Source organism: Staurois parvus, unplaced genomic scaffold, assembly GCF_062004578.1.
Source record: "Staurois parvus isolate SC_StPar_1 unplaced genomic scaffold, SC_StPar_1.0 ptg000468l, whole genome shotgun sequence".
Taxonomy (NCBI): Eukaryota; Metazoa; Chordata; class Amphibia; order Anura; family Ranidae; genus Staurois; species Staurois parvus.
In genome coordinates, this window is record NW_028318264.1 from 4,907,973 (window position 1) to 4,927,287 (window position 19,315).

At 39.6% G+C, this 19,315-nt stretch overlaps 1 protein-coding gene across 1 annotated transcript in view; it reads left to right on the top strand.

Moving 5' to 3' along the window:
• Positions 1-19,315, top strand: part of PTPN3 (protein tyrosine phosphatase non-receptor type 3) — a 235,213-nt gene that overhangs the window by 104,743 nt on the left and 111,155 nt on the right. The window contains exons 3-5 of the mRNA XM_089689065.1: positions 6,645-6,752; positions 9,623-9,665; positions 10,301-10,379. Of these exons, the coding sequence (XP_089545191.1) occupies positions 6,645-6,752; positions 9,623-9,665; positions 10,301-10,379 (230 nt within the window). The remainder of the gene's footprint in view (positions 1-6,644; positions 6,753-9,622; positions 9,666-10,300; positions 10,380-19,315) is intronic.

Consider the following 19,315-nt stretch of genomic DNA (forward strand, 5'->3'; position numbering starts at 1 on the left):
TTATGATTATATTCATTTGTCCAATTATATTTGAGCCCCTGAAAATGGAGGGACTGTGTATAAAAATGGTTGCAGTTCCTAAAATTTGTACTTGATATTTATGTTTAACCCCTTGAATTAAAGCTGAAAGTCTACACTTTCAAATTTATTTGGATTGTTTTGTTTTAATTCATTGTGTGTATATATAAATATATATATATATATATATAAAATGCAAACATGAAACTGCAATTTAAAAGTAGTACACATATACATGCTATCAGTTCTGCTTTGGCTTTATACTTATTTATTACTATTCATATGCCATTTTGCACAGAACTGCGCATTAACGAGAGGCGAGGAAGGGGTGCTACTGTAAGAGGGAAGTGATGTTATTTCCTCACAGGATGTATTTTGTAAGATCTACTTACATTCTTTTACAGGAACCAGCCATGTACAGGGGCAGTTCTGTCCCTAACCTAGTCCTCCCTCTCTCCTGCTTCTTTATCAGACACTTGTTACTTTTATTACAAAATGCAGTTGTCTTTCAAATGAGAAGGGAGAACTGCAAAGAGCCGCATTGTTCTAAGCTTTGATGTGCTTGGTCTTTGTGCAAATGTATTATTATTATTATACAGTATTTATAAAGCGCAAATAGTTCGCTCAGCGTTGTAATGTAGAAGCCTTTGCACTCTCCATAATTCCACAGATATAATCTTCCAGTGTTGTAGAGGTTACAATGGACCTGTCAAGGCACTCATCAAGAGTGCCGACTATGCTTGCCCCTCCTGCATCTCTTCTCCATTCATGGAAGCCCTTCTTATAACTTCCATGAGTGAAAAGTACTCTATGGATAGAGAATAGGCAGATGACTGAAAGGTCCTCCTCCTCCATTCATAGAGCTGTTTGTTATTTACTCATTCTTTGAAAGATAGACTATGGTTTAGAGTCAATCTGAATGTTTAATAAAATTATTTTTGGGTGTTTATTTAATAAACACCCTAGAATTCAAGTGTTAAAGTCTTGAACTGTGGAAAGAGTGCCAAAAAACAGTAAGCAGAGGACAAAGGACTATTTACCAGTATTGTTTGTGGTCCCTATGCTTCTAATCCACTCTCCATTACTGACTTTCCATGCCTTGTTCTTCACTGATTCTGCGTGGAGGTGGCCATCTTGTTAGAGGCAGGGATTTGATTGCTTGTGTCAGAGATGCCCACCTGAAGATCGGTAATGATTGGTGATGAACACTCAAAAAGCTGCAGGAGAGGTATAGGAAATATGTGTAGCGCTACCCTCATGAGGGCCGCTTGTATGTTTTGCCCCGGTTTCCCCTTACTTTGCCCTGCAGCAAGGCACAGTGTATTTCTTCAGGCAAATACACACACACACCTCCATTGGTTGTCTTCAATGACCAGTCTAGCGGACTTTTTTTTTTGTTTTTGTTTTTTTGGAGTTTTATTGTAGAATTGGGGATAGGGATGGGGAATTGTAGTAGGATACTATTCACACTAAGGACATCTAATTGATCTGTTAGTTAACTAGTATTGAAGGCTTGACTGAAAGGATGTAGCAGACTTCTCTTTAAAGTGTAACAACAAGTAGTTTAGGAGCAAGCAAAGTCCCTTTAGTAGTAGTAGTAGTAGTTGCAGGGCTGAGCTCCTCAGGTACAGGCTTGTTTTGGTTGACTATAGCAGTCCAGAAGTGATAGAAATGAGCAAAGTCCTTTGCAGTAGAACCTGTTGGTCAAGCTCTTCAGAACACTAGCTAGTGTTCCCTTTTCTCAGACCCACGCTGACTATCGAGCATCAGAGGAGTAGCAAAGCACGCAAAGTCCCCAATATCTCTGTTGGAAGTCCAAGGACTGAATGGTTGCCTCCTTCCAATCTTCTCCAGTGACACCAAACAGATCTTTGACAGACAGCTCCCCTCAGTCAGCTTACGGTAGAACCAGGGTCACTCTGTCTAACTTCAGGCCCTCAAGTTGCCTGCCTGAGGCCTGCATGGCAGCATTTGCTAGGTGAGGCAAGTCTGCCTCCAGCCTGACCTGGTGCAATCCTCCCCAGGGAAAGACTCTAAACCCATGTGCTCACAGAACATAAATACCTCTCCCAGCATGCAGTGGGACTACATTCCCCTGCAGTTAGCCAGGGCTGTATCCATATTCATGCTGTTCATTTGCCTAGCCCTGCTTATGTTCTGGAAGGCTCCCATAGCTTCCTAAGGCAGGTAGAACTCAAGACAAACTTAAACAACACCAGAGCATCATGAGCAGACCTAACTAATCAATTACAGCACTCTGTTAAGCAGAATACCACACTGAATTTACCTGACAGCCTTTCTGGTAGGCATATAAACACAGCTATGCTTAACCTAAGTACACAAATCCTTGCACCTGACTGGGAGGGTGCTACATATGGATCTACAGAATGGATCAAGCAGAAGCAGTGGATCCATGCACTGCAGGTCTTCAGGTTATGTTTCCTCTCCAGCAACGAGAACAATGGCATCACTAAACCTCACTGCAGTCAGACTAGCTGTCAGAGGCTGCAGTGCCCTAGATGACCCCGAACTACAGCTGTTAAGCCATCTAAATGCTTTCACATGGTATTGAACCTGTTTGTGCAACACTTAGTAGATATCACTGTGCATGCTGGAGTGAAAATAATAATTCTAGGGCCCTTATTTATGGCTAACTTGAAACTGATAAACTGAAGATTTTTAAAGGGCCATCCTTGGACAATTTTGGACAGAATAGTTTTTTGCTGTCTCAAATGCACACGCAATTTTGAAGCTTGAGATATTTGGCGTCTATTTTGCTCAACAAAATCTCATCTTTTATATTTTACAAAAATGGATATTAATTGTTTGCCCTTACATTATTTGATTGATTGGGTAAACATTTGTGCACATCTTCTAGATTGTAAGCTCGAAAGAGCAGGGCCCTCGATCCCCTCATGTTTTGCATTGTATTGTTATTGTACTGTCTCATGTATTGTCCCCCTTTGTAATGTACAGCGCTGAGCGAACCATTGGCGCTTTATAAATACTGTATAATAATAATAATATCATGTGACATGCAACTACTATTATTTCATTCTACAGGTCCTCTGCTTTCAGAAAATATATCATGTTTTGCCATTTTAAATAATTTCGTAGACAAAAATAAACATATTAACTTCTGTGTGAAAAATTAAGACATTGGTTAGGCAGAGAAAGTTTTAAACACCAGATCTTTAAATGCAATCTCATGACCATTGTTGAACCCATGGATAGTACAGTTTCAATCTAATGGACCTCACTAGCACAATGTTGTGGTATTACATTAGTCTTTTCTAGTTTTGGAGTATTTGCATCAAAATGAACGATGAGAAAAGACTAGTTTTCCTTTAAGTTACATGTTCCTTTAATTTGTATTGCCTTTCTAAAGGCGTATTTGTGTATGTGTTCATGTTTTGGAAAACCCAAAGCATATATTGTCATATCAGTAAATTGTGTATGTAGGAAAGTAAAAGCTAGCCATAGACAGTTTCTATACAATTTCTCTTAGGCTCTATGTACACTAGCGGTTTTTATAGGCTCAAAATACGCTGGAAAACACATTGGATGAAAATGCTGATAATAATCAATTAGGAGTGTTTGCTTTTTATTCGTGTTTTTACAGTACATGATGATAAAACACTCCAAAAAAGCTGTTAGGAACATTTCAGTAGCATTTAGGAGTGTTTAGCGTTTTTTTTTCTGCCAGGAAAACGCTCCCAAAAACTCAGCAAAAACAGCTCATAAACGCTGAAGCTTGAAAAACACTCATAATATCTTCTGAGAACTTAAACACTGGAGTGTGCATGGAGCCTACAAATTACCAGCAACTGCTATGTGTAATGTGAATGCCTACTTAAACAATCTGTTCAACTTCTATCTATTTATCTAGGCCATCACACTGCATAGTTGGTGCAAAGCTGAACTCCAGGCAGATAATTAAAACGCCAATAAATGCAATATTAATTATATTAAATAACCATTTAATGCTGTTTTAAATGCAACTAATAACTGAATGTATGAATGTAGTTCACCTATAGGGAAAAATATAGGAGGCAAATATTTTTTGCAGGAACAAAATGTGCATATATTTTTTTCTCCCACCGGAGCTTGCAAAGCATTGCACCTGTGATCAATGGATTGTGGGTGCAAGGACAAGCTCCTGCAGGCAGCTTTCTAGCCGTACCTTTCAGGCTTGCTCTTGGACAGCTGGAGAACTTATGAATTCACTACCATTGGGAACTACAAGCCTGCTGCAATTTCAAATGTGACAGCGGCTGCAGGGGAGAGGAACCCTCGCCTGCTGTCTCAGGGGTGAGAATATGTGCTGGAACCTGTTACATTGTACACTCTAAATTATGGTTGTAAAATGTTCCAAAGGGTGAATGTATCCACTTATGTTAACCTAGCCACCATAGCCATATTTGCTCTCACTTGAAGTACATGTCAGACGACTCTGAGATTTCCAGTAAGGGTAATAAGTTGCAATGGAAGATGGAAATACATCTTTTGGTCTAATGATTGTCATTGGCTTTTATTGTTGTAAATTATTCAGAGCAGCGTTTTGCAACCTTTTTTAAGTCACCTCACCCTTTAAAAGTTTGTAAAATTTTGAGGCACCCTAGTCTAAAATGTACAAAAATGTTATTTCTTAACCAAAAAAAGAAACATGAGAGCCCCCATCACATCTGGGTCACCCCTATATATATCAAAGGCCCCCTATTCATAAATCTCCCCCTCCCCACAGAGTCCTCCTATCACAGGGCCTCCCAGTTATCCCCTTCACATCAGAGCCCTACTTTGTAGTTCCAGCAGCATGGCATAGGGCAGGAAGTGAAGGAGATCTGAAGGAGGCAGATTTCTGTCTTCTCCAGAATGTTGGGGGCAGCCCTGCCTGCTGTCTGCTCTTCATCAGAGTCATGTAGTGCCATGATGTGGGCAAGTCAGCTGCCATCACACAACAATGAATGACAGTGTGTGCCCTGGCCCTAGAGCGTCATTGTTTGCTATGGTGCTGGGTGCTGGCTCACACACGCCGTGGCAAATCATGATGCTGATCGATGGCAAACAGGGTCCTGTGCTCGCGGCATCCCCGGGAACCCAAATGGCACTGCAGAGTTGAGATACACTGGTTCAAAGCACAGTATGCATCCCTCTAAAACCTGCTGACAGCAGTGATGATATAGTGTCTCATTTAAAAGGTGGAGGGTGATGTTTCAAATTCTACACTGATGTAGATTTGACTCTTGGTGTGCCTAATCAAGGGCTTGACAAATTTGTTTTGAATATAGGAGTCAGCTAAAAAAGTTGTGAGCCATTTATTTTAGTGTAGCATGGGTTGTCAGCGCCGGCGGCAAGGAAACTTTTGGGCGACAAGCTACATGCGATGTGATTTGCCACGCAATCATCACGGCAAAACAGAACCACATTTTAGGTACCATTGAAATTAATTTGATTCTGCCATGATCCAAAAAAATGCCCAGGTGTGAATGGAGCCGCCCTGGTTCACACATATGCGGTTCTGGGTGCATTTTCAAACTCTCAGACTCCAATGACAGGCTAGATATTATGTGTTCCTTTTTGAAGTTATTCACACAGATGCGATCCACGCATTGCGTTTTGCGTGCCATTACGAAAAGGGTCCTGTGAGCGTTTGTAGTGGTGCATTCTAGACTTGCAAGTGATAGAGTAGAGTGGCATGTGGAGTTAAGTGTTCACATATGATTGCTATTTACAAGAGTTTTTGCATTGAAGTCAATGGGAGGTGATTTTGCACTGAATCAATTGGAGGCGATTTTTCATTGAAGTCAATCTGACATTATTTTTCATTGGAGTCAGTGGGACACGATTTTTCATTGGAGTCAGTGGGACACGATTTTTCATTGTAGTCAATGGGACGCGATTTTTACTGGAGTCAATGAAATTCAGTTGTGGAGAGAGCCTGCAAAATCGGATCTGTATTGAAATTGCACATAAATTGGAATTACTTTGCAATTTCAGTACACGTGTGTGAACCCAGGCGCCAGGACGCAGTTTCTAGTAGCCATGGTGACCTGGCACCTGGGATTTGTCGAGTCCTGATCTGGTCTATCAGCAGACTTTTCCACGGTATAACCTCCTTTCTGTGGTCATTTACAAAGTAAAAGAACCGTTTGATGCAAGGGAACTATTGTACAAATCCAGAACACAGAGATGACATGATGCACAATTGCTGCTTACCCTCATGTGATATACAAATGAATATATTTTACAGGGTTGCACTATCTAAGAGAACGTTTAATTGGTAAACATTATAGTAGAAAAGAATGTATTCTGAATGTAATAAAATCTATTATTTTACTGGACTTGAGCAGTTAACTAAAGCTACTTAGAATTTCCAGACATAGTAGACTTTCTGTATACATGCCAAATGCCAAAAATTGGAAAGAATTCCCACATTACACACGTTGTAAAAATGAAAGTATGAACAGTGCAGATGTCTGGTATATGTCACCAATATTTATCAGCCAGGATAGTCCTACATCATCACTGACATATGTTTACTCCATACGGTCTTTTGCAACACTTTGGTGAGTGGGTGTTTTTTATAATAATAAAAAAACTAACAGACTTTTTTTTCTGTATTCTAGAAACAAGACACGGGCCAAGCATTGCTGGACATGGTTTTCAATCACTTAAGCGTAAAGGAGAGGGAATATTTTGGCCTACAGCACAATGAAGATTCTTTAGACTCACAAGTGAGTGTGTCCAAATAAAAAAGTTTCTTTTGTGTAATTTTGTATGTGATCAACTGCGAGAACCCCAGTGGGGGTTCCCATGATTAGAAGTGAGTAAGCGCCCCCATTGAAAGCAATGGGAGGCTGCTGGCTCTCACAGCTAATTACACCCACTCGCAAGCAATGATCACATTTGAGTAGGCGCTATTAGCAGTGAGAGCCGGCAACCTCCCATTGCTCTTTGTTTTCAGTGGGGCTGCCTGCTAACGGATAACTGCAGGAACCACTGCTGGGGTTCTCACAGCTGATTGCATACAAGGTGCATTTCCAAGCGTGAATGCATCCTTTTTGTGAATGTATAACCATTTTATTTAGTTTTGAATAGAGTAGGAAAGGGTTAAAATAATATTTTTAGCTGTCTGCATCCTATTGGGAAAGTTTCCTTTCATTTCTTTTCATGGATTTGCAATAGGAAATAAGTAGAAATCTCTACAGAGTAAAGGGGATTCCCTTCAATTTTGACTCTGAAAGTTGACCCTGGAACAGATATCCCTACCTCATACTTTCCTTTTCTCGTAACATCTGTACAATTTTGGATTTCCTATCTCTTTCTGTCTTATTCACAGTGGTCACCAGGACAAATAGAGAAGGTGAATCTACCAAATGGACACACACATAGCAATCAAAATCTGACAGGGCTTTTAAACTTTTCTATTCTATCTAAATTAAAAAAACAAAAAAAATCCTTGTCTTTGGGTCCACTTAAACCCATTGGGCTCTAGAACCATTTTCAGATAACAACTATAGGATGGTTATTATTACATTTTTATAAGTCATATAAAGTCAGGTAGCCAGATAAAAGAAGTACTCGCTATGTAAATTCACTTTTTCAACATATTTGAACAGGCAAACATTAGATTCAAACATTATCTACAAATATTTAGCACTCCTGCCTTGCAGCATTAGAGTTCTCAGTTTGATTCCCAACCAGGACACTACCTGCCTATCATTTTTATGTTCTCTCTGTACTTGCGTGGGTATCCTCCGGGTACTCCAATTACCTCCCACAGATCAAATACATGCTGCTAGGTTAATTGGCTCCTGTCTGAATTGGCCCTAGAATGGATATGTTTGCATGTGAAGTAGGTTGTAAGCTCTTTGTGGGCAGGGACTGATGTGCATGTATAATATGTAATGCACTATTTAAATTGTTGGTGCTATATACATATCTGTAGTAATAGCGGAAATATTAATAGTAACAAATTGCACATAAAGTTGACATGTAATGATTCTCATAAACTAAATTACCAAAAATGCAGCTTTATCTCTTGCAAAAAGTAAGTATACCCTTACATTTCGTACTATTTTGAATCCATGAAATTAAAATCAGATATTCCAAAGTAAGTGTCAATGATTAGAACTTCTTTAGGAAGTATGCAGGTATAACTTTTCTTATTTAAACCTCAGATATCTAAGGTCTGGTGTTCACTTTGCTATTGATGTACGTAGTATCATTAAGGGCCCTTTCACTTGGGCAGACCAATCAGGTCCTCCTGTCTGTTTTTCAGGCGGACTGGTTCCGACCATCCATTGCCCTCTATTGAGCAGTGGATGTAACCAGACGTGTCCATTTATACCCACATGCATCTGATCCAATCCAATCCGCTAAAAACGGATCCATCCCCATACCCCATCCATCTAGCGGTTTGGATGACAGTTGGATGTAATTGAACAGGCCATCCAATTACATATGACCACCCATAGAGGACTGCAGACTGTGTCCGCTCTGCATATGTGGAGCAGACATGCACCTGTCATCCGCCTGATCAGCGGGGATCAGAGGACAGATCCCCCACTGAGCAGGCAGATCTGCTGGTGGAGTCCATCCATGTGAAAGAGGCCTTAAAGATCAAAAGGTCCCCAGAAAGAAGGTTGCAAATGCCTGTGACTCTAGCAATGTATTTCAAAAGATATCCAAATGCTTTGAAATCAATCATTCCAAATTAAGGAAAATAATCTACAAATGGTGTACCTTTTTGAATGGCTGCCAATTTGACCAGGGCTGGGTCAGCAAATTCAGCCCAAGAGCTTGATGCTTAGATACTCGATGAAATTTCCAAGTACCCCAAAATTTAATTGCCAGATCTGTAGGTAACTTGCAACAGCTGTGTCAAAATGCATACACCCACAGTCAGAAAATGCCTTTGCTGCTCACAAAGTACACTAGAGCAAAACTACATTTTGAATTTGAACATACAGACAAAGACTAGGGTTTCTGAAACAATGTGTTGTGGACTGAGGAATCTAAGTTAAGAGTTGTTTGCCCACAGTAACAGTAGACACATTTGGTGCAAACCGAAGATAGCATTTCAGAAGAAGAATCTCTTACCAGCTGTGAAGCATTGTGATAGAAATATTATGGTTTGGGGTTGTTGGTGCTAATTTAGTGTCTGGGCAGCTTGTAGTCATCATGTCAGCTATGTATTCTGTATCTATCAAAGGGTGATTGATGAGAACGTGAGGCCATCTGTCCAAAGGTCGCTGCTGAACTGGAAAAGTATCTTTTAACAAAATAATCTGAAACATACAAGAAAATTCCCCAAGAAATGGTTCTAAAAGAAGACTTGAAGGGTTTTGGAATGACCTTATGAAAGTGCTCATTTTAATTGCATTGAAATGTTGTGTATTTGCCTTTTTTCCAAAGTGGGAAAAACTCACCAAAAAGATATGGCAGATTTGGCATTTTATTGGTTCCAGAATACAAGATAAAATGCCTAGCACAATCGGCTTGTGAATTTACATACAGCTTTGAAAGTGTCATTTTATTCATTAATTATTTTGTATCTTTGTCTAATATGTGCTCTGATACATTTGTGCATGCCTTATTTTAGAGATGGTTGGAACCCAACAAACCAGTTCGAAAACAGCTAAAAGGTACGTCTGACATAGCAAGCACAATAGCTGTTTAAAGTGTTACCTGTGTCCCATTATTTCCAATTTTGTAAGTTGTATTTTCAAAAAGCTAATCCATAATCCGTATTTTGGCACTAAAAAAAAAAAAAAAAAAAATCTTATCACTGCTAGTCTTTGATGCTGTCCCTGGCACCTTGGGACATTGACATGCAGAGCTCAGTAGGTGATACAGATTCTTTATCATATGCTGTTAAGTGCAATGTTTCTCAAGGGACCCATAGCTACACAGATATCTCCCTGAGAACAGATGGTGATAAAAACTGCCTGTCCTCACAAGAGCTGCCTGTCCTTACATCCATCATTCCAGCAACAGTTCAGGCTAACAATCTCAAGATCTGAACTCAGTTCTTAGATTCTTTCCTCTGCTGCATAGGAATTTATTTCAAGTTGGATAATATCCTGATGTGAACCTCTGATGACCATAGGTGTAATAATATAAATAATTTTAGTCTTTAGGGAGTAAAAATGAACCATCCGCATTCTACCCATTTTTCCTTATTGCATTCCTTTTCCCCTTTTTTCACACAATTGCATTAAAAATTATTTTTAACATTATTGAAACCTTATTACCTTTTGCTATTGATATTTCAATATAGGAGGATTTCCTTGCTCTCTACTCTTCAGAGTACGTTTTTTCATTCCAGACCCCAACACGCTACAGCAGGATCAAACTAGGTAATTCAATGTAATCTTGATATTTCTTATTTAATTATTAAATCCCTATTTACTTGACCTTCATTTCCTCAGAAAACACTACTTTGGGGTAATGATTAATGATGTGCATGGTTTAGATTAGTTTGTTTTATCTACAGCATGCTACAGGTAGAATACAAATCTTTTGCTTTTTTTTGTTGGATTACTGACCTGTGGAAATATGTCCAAGTTTTATAGTTTGTTTATGCTTTATATTGTGTAATGTTCTGAATCTTTGAATTTCCCTTCCTAATAATAACTTAATTGTGAATTTTGCTAAGGTTTCACCCAGGAGCTCTAAACATACTGTATATGCAGCTTTTACATTTTGTCACGGTACCCCGTTTTATTCCACGAATGTTACAAAATTTATAGAATTGTTAGAATGTCAGAATTTCTGGACCTCTGCTCAAATACAGTAAAGCTATGATATTTTTTTATGGGACCAGAGAGAATATTGGAGTGATGAACCCACTGATGATTGATACATTGGTTAAAATTCAAGTTCTAATAGGCGGCTCTAGGCAGGCAGGATATAGCCTAGAGGACCTTGTGTAATCACAATAATATATAAAAGAATTAATGTGCCACAGGTTTGTATCAAGTCCAGTAAAAGTTTATCTTGACAGCAGGACTTATCCCGGGTCTACACTGATGTGGTGCAGTACATCGCATGTGATTCGCATAGAAACCGCTCCACATTCCTGTGCAAATCATATGCGATTTTAGTGCAGTGCAATTTGAGCCATACATTTTGTATAGCTCAAATCACACCATACCCGCACCAAAATAGTGCAGGACCCTTTTTATGTCTGCACCAGAATCGGATCGCATGGGTATTTACACCCATGTGAACTGATTCTGCACATTGCACCACGTTTTGCGAACCAATTGTTGGATATTGTTAACTTAAAATACACACCCGCAGAGGTTCACATGAACAGGGTGCAATTATGATGCAGTGTGAATTCCACAATGCGACAGTGTGAACCTGGGCTGAAGGTATTTCCAACATGTTTCAGGGGCTTACAACTCCCTTTAATTAGGGCTTTGTGCTGGCAAGTGAGTCGTATGCAAGGAGGTTTGGAGAGATTGTAGGGAGCCAGTCAGACATGTGACGGTCCCAGCGTCAGACCCCCAACCCTTCTCACCAACTTGTGACCGAAGGACTAGCCAATCTAAAACCACGCTGTCACGTGCGTAACAATGCCACGCTCAGCTGCACCCCGCACAAAGATTTTCCAGCTCATTGGACCACAACCTATGTGCCGCAGCCTGAGCGCGATTGTTACTGGGTCAGATTAATTACGCAATTAACCCTTCACACTGCCACCACCTTCTTTTTGTACAGAGAAAGAGGAAACTCGCCAATCTTGGCAGTAACACCATGATGTTTGAATAAGCGTCTATATACACACTGTCACCGCAGGCAGAGGTATGCAGAAGTTTAAAACACACAGTAGCGCTCTTCAGAGACAGGGATTCTTAGTTTGCATTAAAGAGCTTTAGAAACAGTTCAACACTTTTCAGATAATGGGATTTATTACTAAAAAGGTCAAAATGGTGCAATAAAAATATTTACAGAAAAAGATGAGCATATATATATATATATATATATATATATACATATACACATACACACAGTGAGCAATACCACAACCGAGAGGTAACAGAAGTTTAGAGAGGTAGAATACTTGCCGTCAGCCTTGGTTTAAGCAGATCACGGTCCTGAACAAAAAGGTCCCGTTCTCCCAAGTTGGTTCCTAATGTTAAAAATGGAGAATTCTTCAATTTACTTCTCCAGGCCTGACAGCCTATTTTGTAATCCTCCAGCAGGGAGCGTCTACTGAAGCCAAGGGCCAATAGCCTCATTTGGGAGGGGGGGGGGTTTAGGCGGAGACCCAGGCTAGAACCAAAATCCCTCCCAAGTTATACCAGGGTCAATAACCTTCCCTAGGTACATGTAGCATCCTATCCACTAGCAGGATAATATGCAGAACGATATTCTGAATATCCAGACATCACATATGACACATCTGGCTGTGACGGCTCTCTGGTACACGTAATCTAGGGGTGTAAGGTATCAGGTGACTTGTATTAAAATGACCTCTCTGAATATATGTCTTGTTTTATGGTATGTATTACCTACGAGAAATTATGAAATTGTATGAAAAAGTGTTTTCACATGGGATGCAGGTTTTACTGCTTTTTCGGAATGCGTTTGAAGTCCAGTGACTGACGGGTTTATAGCTTTATGATCAGCTTCAGAGCAAGAGTTTGCCAGACTCACTGGAATCAGCTAATTGGGTTTACAACCAGCTTTGTCCTGTGCACTCCTGAACCCAGCACACAAGGACCACGTGTCACTCAACAGAGAGGGAGGGGGGAGCTGATTTGGAGTGAGAAATGATACAAGATGTTGGGTCTTTACCAAAATGGATGTTTGCGTCCATATTTGTATGTACAATTGCTACAAGACAGTCTTTCAACTGGCTCCCAGTGATCTCTTTAATCTTCATATACTCATGTGTACCCAAAATAATGCTAGCATACAAGCCCTGATGAAGGGGAAGTTGTGAGCCATAGACACACATTGCAAATATCTTTAGATCTGTTGCCAACATAAAGAAACTTTTGTTAGACTTGTTGGAATCTGTGGTGCTCTCATCCTTTTCTATCCTTTTTGTGATTGGATATGTAGAAAATAAAAGGCAGAAATACTTTTCTGGGGAAAAGACTGTCCAAGGTTATCTACTGTGCTGGTCTTGTGACCAAAAGCCTAATTAATGGGCCATGTGATCTCTATTGAAGGGGAATGTCATAGTTCAGAGACACTTCACAGGTCCCAGAAGGCTGCAGGACCATTCACAAAGCGCAGTGCGACTCTCATATACGCAGTAGGAAGCTGGCTATGAAGCCGCAAGCTGACTTCCCAAACTTAAGATGCCAGCACTGGAAACCCAGAGGCTAGTGAAGAACTGGCCCGGGTGAGGACAGCGCTGGATACCTGGACAGGTAAATGTTCTTTTATTAAAAAACTTTATTAAAACATTTATTTAAAAATCCAGTTACAGGATTTGTAGCTGCTGACTTTTAATTTTGTCTTTTTTTTTTCTAGCGTGAAAAACCTATTTTAAGTTTTGAATAGATATGTCCATTGTCATAAGTACAGTACATAGATGTCCCAACCGAAATGTTAGGCCTTCTTTATTGTTCCTGCTCAGTTTTGTGCTGTACTTAAAAGATCTTCCACAGCAGAGCTAGGATACTGCTAACACACAGTGCATTGGTGCTTTCCCATGGGTCCCCTGTGTGATCACCTCTGTAAACATTACACACAACCAATTTCAGAGGCATTTGGGGAATTAGCTCTGTTCTTGTCATGCCTCCTCAGTAGCTTCCCTGTGTAGATCTGCTCTGAAGGATCTTTTTATTACATCTGCTCGCCTTTCAAAGTGCTCTGTCTCATTATAAGTCTTTGATATCAGAATAACGTCCCTTAGAGAATGAGCCGATCTACTGCTGCTATTCCAGTTACTACACCATTGAGCTTGGCCACTTGTTTCAAGACTTATCTGTAACAATATAAATATTTTATTTTGCTGAACATACAGAACATAGTGAATGAGTGACCTGTCCAGTGGGCGGAGCCAGGCAGTTTTTAAAAATTTGACAGCGATGGGGGAGAAGATCTCCCGCTAGTGGGGCAAGCGGAGGCCAGTGCATTCATAACGTTACATGTTACACCCTGAAGATTGATGTAACATGTTATGAAAGGTGAACTTATCCTTTAATGGCATTTAATTTTTTGGGCATATATCCAGCTTGATCATTATGTACAATAGTAGAAATCACGTTATTGAACCTGGAGGCAAAAACCTTCGCCAGTATTTTAATTTCATTTTGGAGAAGAGAAATAGGCATATATGACCTGGAGTCAGTAGGCATTTTGCCCAGCTTTAATAGCAAAACAATGGTAGCTCTCAACATAGATGGTAGTAAACCTTTTTGCAATGCGGCATTAAATACTTTTAGAAGGAAAAGGGAGTATAGTGTCTGCATATTGTTTATACACCTCTGTGGGTAAACCATTGTCCCCTGACACTTAACAGTTGGGAAAGGGACTGACGGCCTCTTGTAACTCCTCCAAGCTTAATGGGGATTCGAGCATCTTCTTATGAGCTGGAGACACAGTCAGAAGATCTATATTCTGCAAATATGTGGCACAAGAGTCCAGTGAGTAGGCCTGTTTAGACTGGTATAAATCAACAATAATAATGAACTAGTTTTTCTAGCACTTGTTCAGGTTAATACCCCAGTTTACCAGAGGGTGTAAGAATAGTGCCAATAGTAGTTCCTTTTTGATGAAATTGAGCAATCTGCATGAATAGGTGGCCATTTTTTCACCCTTCTCATAGAATGGAAGCTTGCTGAATCTGCTCCCTTTCACCTCCTGAGGGAAGTCAAGAGGGTTAACAAATACTGAGTAGACAGCCATGCCTCTCATGTTGTATTTGATGGGTTATCAACCTAGGCTTTCTCTAGCCGGCATACCTGATGTTCCACCTGTTGCTCATGGTGTGCAGTGAACATTTTATGGATGTAATTTCTGATATAAGAATGCCCAAGAGGTATGGCTTAAATGCCTCTGATGTTTGAAGAAGGTCTTCTTGGTCTCCATGTACAGAGAAAATTACAGGGATTTTCCATGCAATACCATCATGATCTGCAAAGAGATGCGGCCAAAAGGCATTAAATTTCCAGGGTGCCTTAGTGAACATATTCAGGGTTCATACAATGTATTTAAATAAATAAAAGGCTCACCAGATTCCCTTGACTCCGTATAAATAAGTGGGACACTCTCCACAGGTAAGTATGGCCAGCAGGACATCCAGGTTTCCCTTTTTCAGCCAGGGCCTTCCACAATGCAAACGGGAACAAACAACCTCCAGCTCCTCTCCAACTGTAGCCCAAACTCACTCTTTTATGCTCCTCAGCTCAAGGCTGGCATTAAAGCACAAACTTCTCTCTGTATTAAAATCCAAAGTGCTTTATTCATAAAATATACTAACATAAAAACAAATACAAATGTTCCTTTGAGGATTAGGAACCCGGCACTTTTGGATGCCTCTATGTATGATGTCACTTTTTTTGCTTGCCTTGTTGTCATTCGACTATCAATGGAACTGCCTTCACAGGGATGCATGAAACACCCATGTGGCCCTTGCACAGGTGTATGCTGTATTATGCTTTGTGTGAACCTTTTATTATTCTACTTATTGAATAAAGGCTTAACGTTTATAAGTGAAAGGCTGTCTTAGAAAGTCACATTTGTAATATATGTGTATGTTTGAGTATATAGGTATATGTATTATTTTTTTTTACAACATACAGTAAAGGCTGAGAGTTTTCTGTTGTGTTGAACATACTGGTACCAATGATAAGAGATTATTTTTTCCCTGTTGCAAATATAAGAGTCTATATCTGTGCTGTCAAATGCCTTTGAATCTTGATACAAAGCAGTCATTTTCCTATTTATTCTGTAATTGATGATTTAATGAGTAGGCATAAATGAGCTAAACTTTTTTTTCTTTCTGCCCCTTACCAATAACAGACAGAAACACATTTATATTAGATTGGGGGGGGGGGGGGTTGTGGTATTGCTGTGCTTTTCTACCTTGTCAAAGGACAGCCACAATCTAGCCCCCGTTTTATGCATGGTTGTCACTGGAACAGGAAGTAAGGGACAATGTCTCCAATAAAAATGAAATACTGATAGAATTGTAAATTTTACAAAAATCCTAGAGGATGATGTGGATATATGATTATAGCTGATAGGGTTTGGCAGAATGACTTTTAGTCATAGTCAGCTGATCACCTACTCTGCCTGAACACTGATCCCTTCAACTGTTGTTTGAGATCATATGACAATCAGCTTCGTTCAGCTGTAGATATAGCACTGAGGATCACTCTGGGGAATAAATGTGACCGCTCTGGATTACAAATGCACTTTGTTTTATGTTTCTTTATGAACTATGCCTTCAGTTCTTTCTCTTCTGTGCACTATTTGTTACAATTATACTATAGCTGTCTTAACTGGAATTTTAGCATATCCTATTTAGGGATTCAGAAGTTATGGATACAGTCTTGCCTTTTAGGATATTCACAATTTAGTCATGTTTATTTTATATTCATACATCACCATTGTCTCTCATGACACTATACAAAGTATGAGATCTAACAAGGGAGGGTATTCATTTCAGTGCACTTCCCAACACGCGAAAAGTGCAGCAAAGTAGCTCATGGAGCTTTTTCCCTAGCTCAGGTATGAAAAGTATAAAAGTTTAAAAAAGTATAAAAGTTTTTTACCGCATGTGCATCTACTTGCTGCATGTAAGGGGGGGGGGTTATTTAGCACCTTGCATGTGTGCAGAATAAAATATTTATTTTGTAGATTTGTATGGATGTTAATACGAAAAAGAGGCTTATTGGTTCAACACATACATGAATAGTTCATATTCTGCATTTATTTTGAAAGCAGCAACACAGTTAGGTACATTCATTTACTTGCATGTAAAAAAAAAAAAAAAAAAACGTATTTATGGTGCTACATTTTGCACAGCACTTTACAAGAGTGTTTAAAGGTCCCCGCTCATAGGAGTTTACAGTCTAAAAGGCATCACAACTCAACTATCACAGTGTACAGCTGGGAACAAACTACGGCTAATACTAACCAGGCAACACATTTTACAAGATTCAACAAATCTCACCACCCTACCCAACCAGCCCATCCATTTGTTGTTCGGTCTAAGACTCTCAAAAACAAAGCAGGGCATAAAAAAGAAAAAAAAAAAACACAACAAAAAAGAATACAACATAGCACCAATGCCCCCCCCCCCTCCCCATTTCAACAATTGACATTTGTTAGTAACAACAAAGGTTAGCAGATGCTCACAGACAATATTCCACATGGTCAGACTGGAAAATACACACAAAATTGAAGCCATACCCACAAAAACCGACTTTTGAGAGACAAATGCACAACAATTACATCAAACACGCGGTGTTGGTCATCATGCACAATAAATTCTGTGGGTTGTTAGGAGACTCATCCCCAATGACAGCAGAATGAAAACCGCATAGCCAACATGTAACAAACAGCGTGGGCCCTCCAGTCTGTCATGGATATGAAGGGGAACCCCATGGCCAAAAAGTTAAAAGTGTGGCTTCCGCCCAAAATCACTAACACGTCCTTATCTGAGCATACAGTCCTGCAAGGGAAAGGCGTTGGAAGAGCGAGAACACACACTTTTTATTTGTAATGTCGGCTCTTTTGGTTTCTTTATGTGAATCCCATCTAAAATGTGACAGATTGCAAAAAACACATACATACTTTTTACATACATATGGTACATTCAAATCAGGCCCTGCCTTCAAGGAGCTTACAATGTAAAGTCCCTAACTCACATTCATATACTAGGGACAATTTAGACAGGAGCCAAAACAAATACCAGCATGTATTTGAAGCATGGGAGGAAACCCACACAGGCAGAGCATGCAAACTCCATGCAGGTAGTGCCATGGTTGGGATTTGAACCAGCAACCCTAGTGCCACTAGGCAGCAGTACTAACCACTAGTCCACTGTGCTGACACATGCCTGTAGATTGCAACTCTGTGGTGTGATGAGTCCTAAGTCCTTGGACATGCTCAGTGTAGCTAACAATATATTTCAAATGGATTGGAAATACAAATGTGGCACTGAATAAGCAGAATTCACAAGGCTGCTTACTATCATTCATGAGTGAAAGCATATGGCAAGATTTGCAATGATGGTGGAACCCCCCTACATATATCTACTTATTTTATTTGGATATTTACATATAGGTGATGGAGTTGCATCCGGATCTATGTTTATTGGTTTATGAATTGATATTTCTCTTTATTGGTGTGCCATTGTGGAACAGTGCTATCACCCTCTGAATGTGTGTTTTTTTTTTTTTTTTTTTTTTAGAATTTTTATGATGTTGGGATACATATCACATTTTTCGGAATACTATTATGATACTTTGATTGGGATACATATAACCAACACACATCGAATTTAGTAACACAGCGCAACATTTGGATTCCTTTTAATTTTGCTACAGCGCTGGTTTTATGTGTGGTTGGTGAAGACAGCTGTAGGAGTTTGGATTTGAATTTTTTTTAGGTGCTGAGTACCAAGTGCAGTTTTTCTACCATTTAGTTAATAGATTTCAAAAGTCTAATGCAGGCCATAGACGGGGAGAAAACCGGCCGAAAATTCGTCTGAAAGAATAATCGGCCGATTTTCGGATCGTTAGTGGGTGAATTTGTCGGCAGTTTTTCGTGATTCTGACACATTTTTTTAATCGGTGAAGTTGGAAAAAAATCACGGCAATGATGGGCAAATCGGCCGATCTTTTTACTGATTAAAAAATGCGCATGAGCCGTGACCTGCAAGAAGAAGAGGAAAAAGAAGAAACAGAAGAAGATAAAGACAAAAGAAAAAGAACATCTGTACTTGTAAATGTCAAATAGAATAGTGGAGTGTCCCTGCAGAGAGCTCTGTCTGCTATTATATTTGACATTTAAAAGTATAGTAAAGTTGCAACATTGTATCCATTTGTATCTGAATAGAAACATCTGTATCCAAAATGGATACAAATAGATACAATGTTGCAACTTTGCTATACTTTTAAATGTCAAATATAATAGTGGAGCTCTCTGCAGGGACACTTCACTATTATATTTGCCGGCCGTAGACGGGACGAAAATCAGACGACTTTTTTTTACCAATGGTGGTAACGTCGGCTGATTGACCGATTTTCCGTTTTTCTAAAAAAAAAAACATCCGGTTTTCTCCCCGTCTATGGCCTGCATAAGTTCCTGGACATGA